The sequence below is a fragment of the Astatotilapia calliptera genome, chromosome 5 (assembly GCF_964374335.1).
Source record: "Astatotilapia calliptera chromosome 5, fAstCal68.1, whole genome shotgun sequence".
NCBI classification, from domain to species: Eukaryota; Metazoa; Chordata; class Actinopteri; order Cichliformes; family Cichlidae; genus Astatotilapia; species Astatotilapia calliptera.
In genome coordinates, this window is record NC_137426.1 from 22,381,739 (window position 1) to 22,398,174 (window position 16,436).

The following is a 16,436-nucleotide window of genomic DNA, read 5'->3' on the forward strand; positions in this document are numbered from 1 at the left end:
TGCAAGAATGAGTTTATTTGAGACCTGAATAAAGTGTTTTGGCAGTTGTAGTGCATTTTGAATGTGAAATGAACTGTTTTGCCAAGCTGACGGTCAGTTAGGAGGATTGTGTGAAAAGTTTTGCAAAAGTGACCTAAGTATTGGGAAATGAGTCCTAGCTGCTGTAAAAAACTGTAATGGCTACCAAAAGCAACTGGTCAAGATTCAACTGACTAGGGAGCATTGAAACAAATGCTGTGTGTGTGTGTGTGTGTGTGTGTGTGTGTGTGTGTGTGTGTGTGTGTGTGTGTGTGTGTGTGTACACTTTTGACCCGGTAAATTAGAGAAAATACAAAACAAAACAAACAAACAGCAATCCTTGTTTTTTAAAGTCATTAAAGATGTATGCAGTGAAATGATTCCATCCTGGAAAAAGAACACTTCAAAGAAATAATTAAGTTCAGAATGACCATGACCTTCATGCCCATAATGGGTGTATATAAACTTCTGACCACAATTATATGCCAAACATGAGAGAAAAGCACATGATAAAGACCAATAATAAGTTTTGTTTCGCCCTTAATAATGAGTCTGAACCTGCCTTCTTATATAGAGCACTCGGGTAGAGTCATATTAACATACAAGTGTTCTCACCTGCGATCTCTTCAATGCAGTCAGCATGCATGTCAAGCAATACGCTGCCGTTGATAATGCAACTGCGCAGCTCAAATAGACTGTGGAGGGAAAGCGTAGCAACGTAAGGCTTGCTCCACCTTTCTCCACCGTCCTCCACATCTTCCTCAAACTTCAGCCATCTGCAGCATAAAGAGATGTTATTTAGCAACTTGCAAGTTGGAGCACATGTGAAGTATTATTATTATGATTTTTTCCTTCTGTTTAATTCGCTATATTGATTACAAAGGCTACCATACAAAGGCTTAATTATTTTTATAAAACTTAAGAACATAATTTCAATCTTATAAATTGACAAAGTGCCATTTAAATGACAACAGCTGAGCCAAAACAAGCTGTTACTGTGGATAAAGAATAACATGTAAAGAAATGTTTGCTTTAGCAAAAGCTTCTTTTCAGCTACCATTAAAAAAACAAACAGCATTTCTATCACTTCTTCATTTTTGCATTTTTTTAGAAGGTCAATAGTATAATTTATTCCTAAGTATATCTACTGTCAGTTTTCTACAAAAGTCCCCACTTGGTACATTTGCTGTACATCATCTCCCAGCAGATAAAATGTTCCTCACCTGATTAGTGCTTTTGAACAAAGCATTAACCTGACTCCTGCAGTAGCTCTGCAATCAGAGCTTGATTGTAAAGGGCACCGTTAGCCCATTGTTCAGTCTCCTCTGGCTTTTTGGTCTCATTCTAGTTGCAGATATATAACTTCAATGTATTTGGGCTGTTTAGGGCTGTTAGAGCACATATAGTGTCGCTCTATATGTGTGGATAATGTGGGTTCAGTGTACAGTGTAATTTATTTTATAACTGTTTTTTAGTTTTATGATTGCAGACATTAGGAATATTTAAATAAAGTATTAGTTAAAATAAAAATCATATGATAAATGTTTTATTTATTTATTTATTTTTAATTATTTAATTCTATGGGTGTTGTTTGGGCTTTAATCTTTCTGTTGTTGGAGCTCCAGTTTTATTCTTGAGTTATTAATTTGTCAAAAAAGACACAAAACGGAAAATCTGTCACGTTGTGTCATTGTTGTTTTTTTTGCTTCCAATTTCCTTGTTACTGCTCCACTGCTACATGATATTATACTGATTTTCTGTTTCCAAAATATCTTGTAAATATTTAGAGTTGACCTCTCACACACGGAGGACAGTGAGCTACCACACAAGTTGCTGGTTTGTCCAGCAGGAGTTGCTGATGCAGAGACTTAAAACCTTTAGGTAAGAACTGAAACCAAAGGCCCTTGAGAACAGATGCTATGCTTTCCCAGCCGTGGCTATAATAGGGACTGCTTGACTCACGTCGGGTCTTTTTAAAGGAGTTCCTTGAAGTATGATGAATACACTTCTTCTTCAGGTTAAGTGTAGAGGGAGTATTCAACTTTAAATAGAAAGCTGTTTTTCTTTCCCACGCATAGATGTGCTTTAAATCTCTTGTACAGTGGTTCACACCACCAAATAAAAAAAAGTGAGCATGAGAAACTTAGATTTGGCATTTGAACAGCACAAATAAGCCATATTTGTTTGACTCACGGCTTTTGATCTTTTCACCTTGAGCTAACCTTCAGCGAGCTTTAAGTGTAACTACCTCTTGTAGACTTCCCTCTTCATATTAGTGCCGCTGTAGAGCTGCCAGGCTGTCAGAAACCTTATTGCTAAGCACTGTTACCAACAGCTCCCTGAGGAGATATCCTGACCTGGCTGTTTCTTTCCACTCAGCATCCTTGCCATCCTTGACACAGATCTCATCCAGCTCGGTGAACAGCTCATGGGACACGTGTTCAGCGTCCTCCTCATTGCCTAGAATGAACTGGACCCGCTGGGATGGTGTGTCTGGTGATGTGTGGGAGGAAGGAGAGGTGACCTGTAGGTTCTCAAAAGACTTTCCAAAACACAACATTTCTTACTCTGTCCTTACATGCCTTTTAATGGCTTCTGAGCCCACATGCATACATACTTTAACACACATTTGTACACATGTGCAGCATGCTGATTTGTTCCTGTTCTGTGTTAGCTAATTAGTGGTTTGTCAATTTCAGCCTGGAGTCCTGCATGTGTGAAGTGCCCACAATATTGATAGGCTTTGTTTAACAACCACTACCTACTCTATGGGTGCTGGTCCTGTTAGCAAGTCACTATATGGCTCCATCTGATTGGTGAATGACTATATGAGCCAAAATAATCAAAATAATGCATCTAAACTGTAAAACACTTTAAGTAATGGGGTAGCCTAAGAAAAATTCTGATGTTTGTTTCTGTATGCGCTACCATGACTAGAACTGGTTGTCTCATTCTCCTCGCTTTGTTGTGCTGCAATGCTGCTTGCCCTTCTGTCTCTCTTGCGGTGGCGGGAACCATGACCTTTGTGGTGACGATGGCTCTGCCTGGGCATCCGGACCCCAACGAACAGAGTCCTGTGACCTGAAAACAATGCAAAAAAAAAAGACAAGAAAAATTAAAAGAAAGTATATTTGATTATCAAGTAAACATGCGAGCATTTTAATGTCACACAGGCTGTTTCATTAGTTGCACATTATTAATGCACTTTAGTTTAACTTCATTTTATCTGATGAAAAGACTGTAAGGAGTTTAGTGAATTGACAAAACAAGTAGTTATTATGCAAATAGGCTAATCCGAGATGCAAGATGTCTTCATAAGTTCTATTTTTATTGTTAATTTATTTAATAAACATGAAACAAGGAGAGCTCCCGTTAGACCAAAGGGACTCACAATGAAGAGGTTTTTGCTCCTGCTGTCAATTGATTGCTGTGTGGTGAAGATTTGCAACCAAAATTTAAAACTGATGGTTATCTTGAGAGAGCTTCAGTAATTTTACAAGATTTGACTAGAGACCATCTATGTGACCTGTTTTTGTGCAATTAGTTTACTCTCTACAGGTATTTTTAAGTTTACCCGCAATATTAAGAGCATTTAGCGCTTGGAAAAAGAATTATCTTCAAACACTGAGAGGGGAAAAACATGAAGGAATAATGTGTCCTATGATTTCTCAGCATGCAGGATAAAAGTGAAAGCCATTAAACTCAGGCATAGGTGTTAAACTCCACGGGGAAAATGAGAAAACAACACCCTTCCTGTCCTATATTAGTCTTGACTGTTGCCATCATTAATTATCATTAGTGGATTCAATTTCAAAAACAGCGTGGTGTGATAACCAAGAGACTGATTGCATGTGACACTGTATATACTGGAGCTTTATTTGAATATTAGTCTTTTTGAATAAATAAATAAACAACAGGCTTACACAAATAGATTTTAAACATTTTGAGAGAATAATTCTGCATAAGACATATGAATTTTATTATTTTTGAATATGAGTGAACGTACATGCAGGCACTCATGGACACACGTTATTGATCAGCATCTGGTCAACTCAGCATAGCGTAGTGCAGGACTTCATACATTTGTTTGGCAAGCAGGAGGTTATTGGTTCATTTCCAGCCAGAGATCCAGATCCTACATTGGTCTCATTTTCCACTTGGCGGGCAAATATGTTAACCACTACACTACACTGTTAGCATTGCTGCCTCACAGCAACAATGTTAGCAGTGCTGGGTTTGAAACTACCATCTGGCTGGGGCTTGAAGTTTGCCTGCTCTTCTCATGTCTGTGTGGGCTAACTCTGGATTCCTACTACAGTCCGAGAACATCCAGTTAGTCGAGTTGGGTTAATTGGTGATTCTAAATTAGATATGAGTATGTCTGTCTCACTAAGTTGGGCCTGCAACAGGCTGGCAACCCGTTAGGAGTGTACTCTAAATAGTTAGCCATACGGATCTGGTGCAATGTGGATCAGGAAGTGCTCAAAGGTGGGGGCTTTGGTTGTCTGATCCCATTCTGCTGAAACTGGTTCTTGAGACATATAAGATTACTTGTATTATGGACAAAGGACCCAAACGAGTGTGTGAGACTGATATACAGCTAGATATAATTGGGAACACCTCAGGATACATACTGGGTTCTGGAACCGGTCTCCTGGTGAGTGGTTGGAGTATAATCCACTCTGGAGTTGCCTTCAGTGTGAGGCAGTGAGAGGGGGTGGTCAGAGGTAAAAGTGGGCCACAGCGATCCAGCTGATTAAGTTTAATTACGTTTTTTAATACAGTTTAATACTGTAGAGCCAATATATACAGGTTGCAAAAAAGCAAATAAACTTTTAAGCAATTTTTAGCAGATTGGAGCTTTTAGATATTGAGTTTTTATGTTCAGTTGACCACTGAAATAAAAGTTCATTTAGATAATGCACCAAAATAACAACCCACCACCCCCACATCCCCCCAAATAAACATACATGTTTCTGTGTGGCTGCTGAGTCTTTCTAAAAAGTGGGAGTAAATTCAGCTTTTGGAAAGCAATAACGATAGTTTCAGGAAAGTGTTCTTTTATATTGTAAAATTTGGTTTACATTGTAAAATCAGAACTTGGTGTCCATATCCATAAGCTTGGTGCTTATGCTGGATACGAGCTGGATGTTGTGTGGCTGTCTTGGCTGCAACCTCTGCAAGATCATGTGAAAGGTGGAAACTGTGGTCTGGGATTGGCATACTTTGGTGCTGGTCCTCCTTTTTAAGGAGGAGGGCCAAGGGACGTGTTCTAACTTGAACACGTCCCTTGGCCCTTCCCGAGAAGGTGTGCACAAGGGTGCTGGAGAGGACAGTCCATCCACTGGCTGAACATCAGATTCAGGACAAACAATACATTTTCCTTCTTTGTCGTGGATTACTGGATCAGATCTTTATCCTCTTGAGGATTTTTTTTATGTTGGGTGTCCTGCTCGGCGGCACTTCAGGACTATAGGTTATCAGGCCTGTTGTTAAAAGGCTACGTGGTCCATGTACAACTACAGAGAATGCTTTTTTTGGTACCGCTGAAAGTCATACTTGCAGCAGTACAAGTCAGACAGTCTAAAATAAATCTTAACAAAACTGTGACAGATGGATTCTTGCTGACCCTGTATTTTACACATGGGGGCAACTTTCAACAAATCTGCAAGTTACTCACTTTCCAGTTCTTCCTTCTCATAGTGGATGTTCAGCACAGAGCTGGTTCCTCCCTGATCTACCACCACCTCCTCATCAGGCCTCTGATGGACACAGATATAAAAAAGACACATGTAAGCATAATGATTCTGCTTTGATTTTTTTTTTTTGGTGTAATCAATGCTCTTTGTCTCTAGTAGCCATATTGATTCGGTGGAAGTGTTGATCGTCTTCAGCCTTTAAAGATTAGGCCCTGAAAGAAAGTTTTAAAGGTTATTAAGTCAAGAAGTTTCCTGATAAGGAGAAGCTATTGTCACCGCAAAGGAAGTTTTTCCACAAGAAGCATCAAATTCCTGAAAGTTATTCTTAGAATGTCTGGTATGGACACATGCAGGAGGACAGGCAGGCGTGCACACTCGGCAGCACACACACACACACACACACACACACACACACACACAGCAGAGGTAAAAAGAGTATGAGTGCAAGGCTCTACTGTCCTGGGGAAATCAAATCAAATTAACAAAGAGCCATTTCCATTGGTGATGAATCTGTTGGCAGACTGCTGCAGGATGTTGCTGTTCTAAGAAACAGTGCAGTTAGCTCACATGCAGTGTGTTTTTTATGGTGAGTGTATCTGACCTATGATAATAAGGGCAGATTGCTCCAAGACATGTTACAAAATGTTTGGAGTAACTCTACTGCTCCATCGTATCTGTTTACAGGATGTTTACAAATATATTACCACAATGAATTTTAAATGAAACAACTCAGATGCAGACTTTCAGATTTAATTCAGTGGGCTGAACAACAAGATTACATAAAAATGTGAGGAACTAAAGCATTTTTACACATAATCCCTTCATTTCAGGGGCTCAATAGTAATTGGAAAAATTAAATAACTGAAAATAAAATGTTCATTTCTAATACTTGGTTAAATACCCTCTGCAGGTAAAGGGCCTGAAGTCTTGAATTCATGTAGTTCACCAGATTCTGGGTTTCCCCACTTTTAATGCTCTGCCAGGCCTTTACTGCAGCAGCTTTAGTTGTTGTTTGTTTGTAGGCCTTTCTGTCCGAATTTTAATCTCCAAGATCTTAGATCTTAGCAAAGTCCAATCTACCCTTTATATTCTTGAGGTTTATGAATGACTTGCACCTTGCAGTGAACTCTATGTATTTACTTTCATGCAGTCTTCTCTTAATTGGTAGACTAGACAGGAGCCTACCTCCTGGTGAGTGTTGTTCACTTGGTTGGCTGTTGTGAAGGTGAAATGATTCTGTGATCATAAACCACTGTTGTCTTCCATGAACACTAGGTCTTTTTGTGTTGCTGAGCTCACCAGTACTTTCCTTCTTTCTCGGCGTGTATCAAACTGTACATTTGGCCACTCCTATTATTGTAGCAATTTATCAGATGGGTTTTTTCCTGTTCACAGCTTGTGGATGGCTTGTTTCACTTGCATGGATCACCTCCTTAGGAGCTCATTTGACCCCATGTTGTCTATTTAAACCAAAGTCTTCCAAATGCCAGCACCACACCTCAAATAAACCCCAGGCCTTTTATCTTTTTAATTGATAATGACATAACAAAGGAATTGCCCATACCTTTCCATTAAATAGCCTCTGAGTCAATTGTCCAGTTTCTTTTGTTCCCTTTAAAAAGAGGGCGACACATGTTAAGGAGCTGAAAATCCTAAATCCTTCATTCAATTTGAATGTGGATTAAGTGAAAGCTGACAGTCTACTCATCATGTCTATCCATTATATAACTATAATTGGGATATGTTTCAGTAAACCGGTAAAAAAAAAAAAACATTTGTAAGTTCCAAATATATATGGACCTAACTATTATAGTATGTTGTTGGTTGGAGCTATTACCAGTAAAATACATTGACAGTTGTTGTAGTTTTGCCTCTGTACACCACCACGTAGATTTTAAATTAAACAATCAAGATGTGATTGGGGCTTAGAGTAGAGCAGCTGCTGCTCCACATCGAAAGGAGCCAGCTGAGGTGGTTCGGGCATCTGGCAAGGATGCCCCCTGGGCGCCTCCTGGGCGAGGTGTTCCAGGCATGTCCCACCGGGAGGAGGCCCCGGGGCAGACCCAGGACACGCTGGAGAGATTATATCTCTCGGCTGGCCTGGGAACGCCTTGGTATTCCCCCGGACAAGCTGGAGGAGGTGGCTGGGGAGAGGGAGGTCTGGACCTCTTTGCTTAGGCTGCTACCCCCGCGACCCGACCTCGGATAAGCGGATGAAGATGGATGGATGGATGGAAGATGTGATTGAATTGCATACTTTGTGTAAAGGGGTTTTCCACAAATGTTTCATTAACAGAATCAGACATTTTTATACATAATCTCCCATTTTCAGAGGCTCAAATTAACAAACTAACAGGATTTTAAATGTAAAGATTATTTTATTACTTGGATGAAACTTTGCAGTCAGTGTCTATCTAAAGTCTACAACCCATGGATATCACCAAATGCTGTTTCTTTCCTTCATGTGCTCTGTCAGATGTTTACAGCTGTTATCGTCAGTTGTTGCTTGTTTGTGGGTTTCAGTAACTGAAAAGCTGCCCTACCTGGCTGAAATCAGGTGACTGATTTTAACCCCTTTTTTGCCTTGAGAAATTCTGGAGTTGCTTTTGCAATATGGTTTTGGGTATTTCCTGTGAAGCACCGTTTGATCACTACGGCAGAATTAAGCTGAATGCTTTAGCGAGTATAGCTCTGTACACTTCAGAATTCATGCTGCGACTTGTGACAGTCCCATCTGGCAGCCAGACATTCCCCTGCTATAATATTGCCTTCATCGTGTTTGAAGATCATATGATATGCTTTGGATCATTACCTGTTTTTCTCATTCTCCATATGTTTCTTTTCCCATCATTCTGGTACAAGTTCGTCTCAGATTCATCCAAAGGTTGTTTTTTTGTCAGAACTGTGAGTGCTCTTTTAGATATTTTAGCAAAGTCTAATGTGACCTTCCTCTTCTTGAGTGCTGTTGTAAATGCTTTGTGCCCATTCATGAAGAAAACACTTGATTGTGAACTTTAATATATCTACCCTTGGTTTTTCAGCCTAATGATGGCCTTCCTCACTTGCACTGACTTCTCTTTGGTCCTCATATTTAAAATGACAGTCAACAAGTTGAATCAACTTCAGAAATTATGTCTGTCTCCTTTGTCAGGGTGAGGAGTTAGGCCATTCGTGAGGGACTCAGAGTAGAACTGCTACTTCCTCCACATCTGGGCTCATCTTATCAGGAGACGGCCCTGGGCAGACTCAGGACATGCTGGAGAGATTATATCTCTCAGTTGGCTTGGGATGTGGTTGCCACCACAACCTTTACCTAGATAAGTAGCAGAAAATGGATGGATGGATGCATTTGTCATGAAATAACAAGGGAACAGGTCTCACCTGCTCATGAAACTTCTTGTTTGTCAGCGGGCCAATTATTTTTGAACCTTTAAAAATAGGGATATATATATATAAATATATAATGCTAAACATTTGTAAACCCCTTGAAATAACGATGAACATCTGCACTTCAATCACATATTGTCCTTGTTAAGTTTGAAGTTATTTAGATCAATTTGGGGTCATCTTCCTATAATTAAGCGATGTCTGGGGTAACAACCTCACAGATGTGGTCACACTCCTCTGTGATGATTTATTATTTCAGTAGTTCAGATAACATAGCTCAGAAATAAAACTTCCACTCACTGTGACGTCTACTTTTGCTGACGTCAATATGCCTGTGACAGTGGGCACTGCACCAGTCTATAAATAAATGTAAATCGATGAAGGGATGCATGATGCCATAAATCCCTACCAGCAGCACAATACAAACACACATGCAGACACTGATATATATAATCTGCTTTCTACACTATGCATGCTTTTGCCAACTCTGTATGCATTGTGTTTACATACTGGCAATGCTACTGTGATTGCATGTGGGTGGATGCAGAATTCTGTAGAACAAAAAATACAGATTTTTAATCAATAGCTTTAAAAACATCTGATAATCTAATTTAGAGCAAAGCTGTTTTGAGAGCATTTGTCTCAACAGGTGTGCATGAGGAATACACAATTGTCATACCATATACTGAATGATGGCTGAGAGTATCTGGATAATCCATTCATTGCATTGCCTTTTAGGGGAAAAACTAAAGGGGAAACACTGAAGACTTGCAGTGTCTCTGTCAGCAATGTTTTGCTGTGGCTGGGATTGCTGCATAATGACCACAGCAGCAACAATAGTTGCAATATGTCTTCCCGAAGGGCTTTTGGATTGTAATATTAGCTTGGTCTACAGCAGAGCCACTGACTCACATTTGTCAGACATACACATAAGAGCAAGAACCTGGACAATGCTACAAAGTATTCATATGAACACAATACATATGGACGATTAGCTCTTTCAATCATCTATTTGAAAATATATCTGAATGATGACTTGCTAAAATTCCAGAAACTCCCTCAACTGCAAATTGTTTCAGGGTTTTCTTGCATGTGCGGCCCATTTCAAGTCTCCCAACAGAAATTCAACGGGGTTCCAAACTTTGGCTTTCACTGGGGCAGTCCCTCAATTTATTCTTTTTAGAACCATCCCTAGGTGGATTTGATGGCACGCCTAAAATCATTGCCCTGATGAAAGGAGCACTTCAGAGAGATGGCCTTTTGCTTGCACAAAATGTCGAATCTGAACAAAGGACGAAAAAAAAACCCATAGTATAAAATTATGACCACAGTTGGAGAAACATATCCTGATACATAAAGCCTGTCAGGACACAAAACATCTATTGCACTCCAGTACCCTGTGTGTATCACTGTGTGTTATGGAGCAAGAGCTTTTTATTTCTCACAGGGTTTAACTGATAAAACCCCACGCATGTTTTATTGCAAGAACTCAATGGTTTCTGGCTGCACTTATGAAATGTGATTTAAAAGCAAGACAGTGCTGTAAGTGTGTCTGTAACTTGAAGTCCCAAAGCAGTATTTAATCTCCCACTTTCTTTAGCCTCTCCATGCTGCTAAAAATGGAACAGCTAAGCATATTAACATAAGATTCTGATAAGGAAAAAGTAATTAACATGCAGTTCAGACAGATGAATGTCTTACTCTATTATAAGCAAAAATTCAAATCCACAACACACTTCGGTTATGTTTTATAACAGCCTCTTTCAAATGAGCTTAAAAGAAACACAATGGGTGGCCTGGTGCTGCCTTCTTGCCTCCTTTCACATCCTCTCTACCATATCAGCGCTTTGGGATTTCTTTTTTCTTCTTCGGTGACTGAGCACTTCATATTCCCAAGCCAATTCTGTTATTTCAAAGATTAAGGGTACCTAATTAGGTAGTCAGGCTTTGGCCAAAGACCGAATGGGACTCAAGGTGTATGTGGGCTACATGTAGCAGTTAAGTGCATCGAAGTTTCATTTAATTCTACAGATGCTTCTGAGGCAGGACAGCCATACAACAATACATCTGCTGATGAAAATAGGACTAAAACGCTGTCAGCTTATTCACAGAGGGTCACCACTGTGAGCAGCTCCACATGTTTTGGTTACTACTTTTTTTTTTTTACACCGGATGCACTTCCAAAGGGATTTGTGTCTCATCCCAGAATCAAACTGGGGCTCTTTCACTTGTTGAGCAAATGTGTAAACCACTACACTACAGAGCCATGAAAATAACACTTGACTAATAAACTATTTACTCCAGAGTAATGTCTACTTTTTATCCTTTTGGTTGCTTCCTTAGGTGGTCTCCACAGTGGATTATCTACCTCTATCCCTAACATCCTCCTCTGTCACACCAACCCACTGCATGTCCTCCTTCACTACACCCATGAGACTTCTATCTGGTCTTCCATATTCAACATCCTTTGTCCAGCGTATTCACTGTAATTTCTCAAAACATGACCAAACCATCTCAGCCTTGCCTCTCTCAACCTGAGCTGTCACTGTGTTCACTTCTAATCCTGTTCCTCTTTGTTTTCTTTGAACTAGAGTTAGCTATTTTAGATTTATATATCTTAAAAAATAAAAGTAGATACTGGTGATCTGTTTTTAAAGATTTATGTCTTTATTCCTGATAACTGGACTTACAAACAGGGGCAGAGGCTGCATCAGTTGGTTTGTTGGTTTATTTTATAGTAATGCAACTTTTGCTTCAGAACACTGTCTTGATCAGTAAAACTGCAGTTTGCATTGGAGCGGTTCGCAGCCGAGTGTGAAGCAGCGGGGATGAGAATCAGCACCTCCAAGTCTGCCATGGTCCTCAGCCAGAAAAGGGTGGAGTGCCCGCTCAGGGTCAAGGACGACTTTCTGCCCTAAGTGGAGGAGTTTATGTATCTCAGGGTCTTGTTAATGAGTGAGGGGAGAGGGGAGATGCAGTGATGCAGAAGCAGCACCGGTTCGTAGTGGTGAAGACAGATGAGCATAAAAGTGAAGCTCTCGAATTAACAGACCCTTTACAGGTTCATCTACATCCCTAACCTTACCTGTGGTCATGATATTTGGGTATTGACCGAAAGGACTAGATTGAAGATACAAGTAGTGGAAATGAGCTTCCTCTGAAGGGTGGCTGGCCTCTCCCTTAGGGGAGACCTAACAGATACACAGACTAGGCACACAGATGATAGGAGGAGAGGAAAAACCTGAGAATAACTAACAAAGAAAACTATGAATACTAAATCAGAATAAAAATCTTATCTGAGCAAAGGTAATATTCAAATTGAAGACTAGAACAAAGTCAAACAGAAAATGTCAAACAGAAACTGAGTCTCCAAAGTGAAAACACTGGATCGTTACAAACAGAAGTACTGTACTGTATGTACAAAAGAACTGGGAAGCCCACTTTCAATTTACTGGTAGCATCACATAAAAGTTGGGACACACTTTGGGCCATGTTTAGCACTGTGCAGCATTCCCTCTTCCATTAAGTCTGTAAACATCTGGGAATGTCTGAAAAGACCAGCTGTTGGGCCAACTATAACTGGTCGACCTAACTTCTTGGGACATGTTGCTGTTCATTGCATTCTGTTTTATTTACATTTTAAACAGAGTTTTGTTTATGATTTTTTAATTAGGGTTTGCATTTATAAGAGCGAGAAGAACATGTGGAAGATATATCATCTATACAAACCAGGTCATTCAAATCTACTGTTCAAAGCTCTGTGTGCATTCACATGTAGCTGTGATTTTCTCTCACACACAATGCCCCAGTAATCTTTGCAGCTGTGCAGGTGTTGGTTGTTTCATGCAGTTTATAGGTTTGGGCTCAGGCTGCAGGCAGTCAGCTCCATTAGAACTGCAGCTTTACTAAACATATAGACACACTCCAAAAGAGGGACGACTCTAAAGGCTCTTTGTCCCAGACAGGCCATCAGATCAGATCAATTAGTTTGTTTCCATTTACACACACACACACACACACACACACACACACACACACACACACACACACACACACACACAGACTGAGACATCTAAACTCTAAAACAATAACTACAACTACAGACTGAGTGAAGCTGCATTATACAGAGGAAAAGATGCAACATGAAAGAAATAAAAGGTCGCCACTGTGGGCGAGATCAGATTACACAACCATGTATCTGTTCCATGATTATGATGTTCTTTCTCCTCAGTCTATGCTCGTGACTCACAGCCCGCAGTCATCTAGGTCACAGTTGACTAACAGCACTTCCTTAATGGCAAATTCATGCAAGTGTGTGTGTTTTTAACAGGTTAATGGTTCCCTGTCATTCACAACTCACCTCTCCTGTGTCACGTTACATGCTTCAGCTAATTAAAGGCTCACATGGAACTCAAAGTTTTGTTTGTTCCCTCTGTGGGAGCACATCTGTGACCCTCAAAGCACGCACGTGTGCGTAATTTTCCACTGACAGAGCAAGTCATTTGTGTGATTCTGCCTGTTTTTATATCCTGGCAACCGGACCTCTTTCTTTACTCTTTTCCTCAAGCTCAACATCTGCCACCGTACTGAGGTGGGATTATGGCTCAATAATTTCCCCAACAGATTAGCACGACTGTACCACAGGATCAGTTCACTGCCAAAATGGCTGCCTGTCCTTGAGGTTCTGTCCTTTACCAGCATCTCGGCGGAAACAGTCGACCCTCACTTTGTGACTAAAAAGACGTGATAGTGTTAATTCAAATATCATGTGAATTCAAAGCTGGAAAAGATCAGAATTTAACTGCACTGTATTTTTGTAAATAAACTCTAGCTATGTTTTGCTTTCTTGGGACATCAGAGGTATTTGCCCTCCAGATTTTCCCAAAGTAATGCGACTTTTTTAAAGGATGGTCTTTTTAACTTTACTGAAGCTTTTTGTTGATGTGCAGTGAAGAGACAGTAATGTTAAGAAGCAAAATTGTGCGTAGAAAAAAAGACAGCGCCTTTTCCAGGGAATTAATCTGATGTTTTATGCCCTTTGAATTTTTTAAATATTAAAAGGGTATGAAATAATATTTTTGTTCACCTAGTAAATGACAAACTGTTAGAATGGAAACAAATGATTCTATGTATTACACTTAGCCAATTTCAAAGATCTACCTGCTGATGACTTTAAACACCTCAGTCTAGTGTCTCAGTATGAAAATGAAATGTGAGTTTGATACCTCTGAAAACGCCGAGCAGGCTGTCCCAGAAACATGTCAGATTCCCAGAGCAGGGTTGAATGTCCTACTTAGACTGCTGATAAAACCTGCCTGTGATGCAGGACGTCATCTTTAAGATAAGTATTATTTGACAAGGTGTCAAAGCATCAAAGAGGATAAAAAACAAAACAACATATTGAACTGCTTATCGTCCCGAACAAGTAGAGCAGCAATGATTTGAATCCCCGTGTCCTAGCTGAGCGGGGCAATCGATGCTTGGCACTAAAATGCTCTCTGACTCCAACGGGACTGCAAAGGAGCTGTGAGTGGAGTCAGAGCTCGCTGGCTACTGTAAAGACTTTGAGCTCTTGATGGAGAGCTTTGAAAACACAAGAGGCAGGAAAATGATGCGCGTATGAGCAAAAAAATTGTTGCAAAAATAAGCCTGAACTTTCAAGTCTTTTGAGATTTCATTCCTGACTTGACCAATCATAACATTGATTTCGCGCTCTGTAACAAAAGTTTTTCAGCAAATCTTTTGAGACAAAATTTCCCTTCTCCTCCTTAACTGTGTTTCTCTGGCGTCTCCTATTTTTATCTTCAAACTCCAACAACACCCCACCTCCCTTTTCAATGCTGACCCCTCTGCGCTATTCCCCACACACAAGCACTCTGAATTGACAGCAGGGATATACGCCCTGACTCAGACAACTGGGTCTGTCACTTCCAGACTGAGCTTTGTTTCTGAGAGCCTGCATTGGCACTTGGCGCCATAGCCCCAGGTTATTTAAACGTGTCCATAGCACGGTGACATTACAGATCTGGTGCAGACGCATGTGACAGCGCTTCACTAAGAGAAGGGGATGAACATGAATGGTGGAGAGGAAGAGGTAATGGTGAAAGAGTGAAAGAGGAAAAGAGATAGCTGGGGGAGGTAGGATGAGAGGGACGGCTGTTTTGACTGTATCAGCCCACGAGTAGCATGACTCATACACACCTTATTCAATGCCACATGTTGAATTCAGCCTCCCTGTAGCTCTCTCTCTAATTATTTTCCTTCTAGAAAGATTACTGCCAGCTCAAATGGCTGTGTGGGTAAAAGACTGTAATATATACTGTAATTAAAAATCACACCTTCTACAATATAGTACACAATAAGGTTAAATAATCAAAAGCAAACACTAAAGCGGGCTGAGCACTGAGTTTTGCGTTTTTAACTAATTCTCAGTCATCTGGCCCAAAAATTGAAATAAATAAATAAATACTAGTGCCAAAGTCCAGGGGACCAAATGATTCCCAAAGACTCTTCTACACCATTTCCTAATTTTTGAAGAGTTTTTCACATATCTGTGATTATACACGCTCTTTCAAACTAAATGGCTGCCAATAATTGGACGTGCTGGTCATGCCTCATTACTATAATAATGTATTGAGCGCCTTAAAAATGAGAGTTTTAGTACAGTTTTCACATAACGTGGAGACTTTTGGAAACTAGAATGTTGCTCTTTAAAGTACACATTCATTCATTAGATGGGGGCTTATTGATCACGGTCACTAAATGGATTCTATACCACTTAACTAATTAAAATGAAACTTTGGGGCCGATGCCAAATAGTTGCCGTAAAGCGACTAAACTGGGAACTGTGACAGTTTTGTGCTTGATGGGCTTAAAATGCAGACAAATGCACGATGTGGAGAGCACTAACTTATTAACTGTAACTGAAAATCACTTATAGTAGCAGGCCTGGGAGTGATACTGTGAACATTTGAAAATGAATACCTGTTTAGTTGGTTTAGTTAGAGATCTGGAAGTCATTGCAGTTTGTTTTGACTGTGTCTGTAGGCTTGTTTTTGCTGGTATTTGGATTTATTGATTTACATTTCTGTTAGATAAATGAAAGTAGTGAGGGAAAATTAAGTCGTCTCAATCAATACAATACTTTCCTTTATTGCAGGTACTGCAAACGCAGTGCATGAATGGCACTAAAAAAAATTACACTGTGCCTACTAAAATGAAGCACTCAAGTTTGTAACAGTAAGACTAAACTTTATCAGTGGTTAAACTAAGGGTGTCCAAAATACAGCCCATGGACCAAAACCACCCTGCCAAAAGATTTAATCCGGTCCT

The 16,436-nt window shown here is 40.1% G+C and overlaps 1 protein-coding gene across 2 annotated transcripts in view; it reads right to left on the bottom strand.

Moving 5' to 3' along the window:
• The window catches only part of slc4a8 (solute carrier family 4 member 8), a 36,925-nt gene that overhangs the window by 18,156 nt on the left and 2,333 nt on the right, over positions 1–16,436 (bottom strand). For both annotated transcript variants that reach the window (XM_026168107.2, XM_026168108.2), the window contains exons 2-5: positions 5,699–5,780; positions 2,947–3,099; positions 2,376–2,511; positions 634–794 (exon numbers count right to left, since the gene is read on the bottom strand). In XM_026168107.2, coding sequence (XP_026023892.1) covers positions 634–794; positions 2,376–2,511; positions 2,947–3,099; positions 5,699–5,780 — 532 coding nt within the window. The remainder of the gene's footprint in view (positions 1–633; positions 795–2,375; positions 2,512–2,946; positions 3,100–5,698; positions 5,781–16,436) is intronic.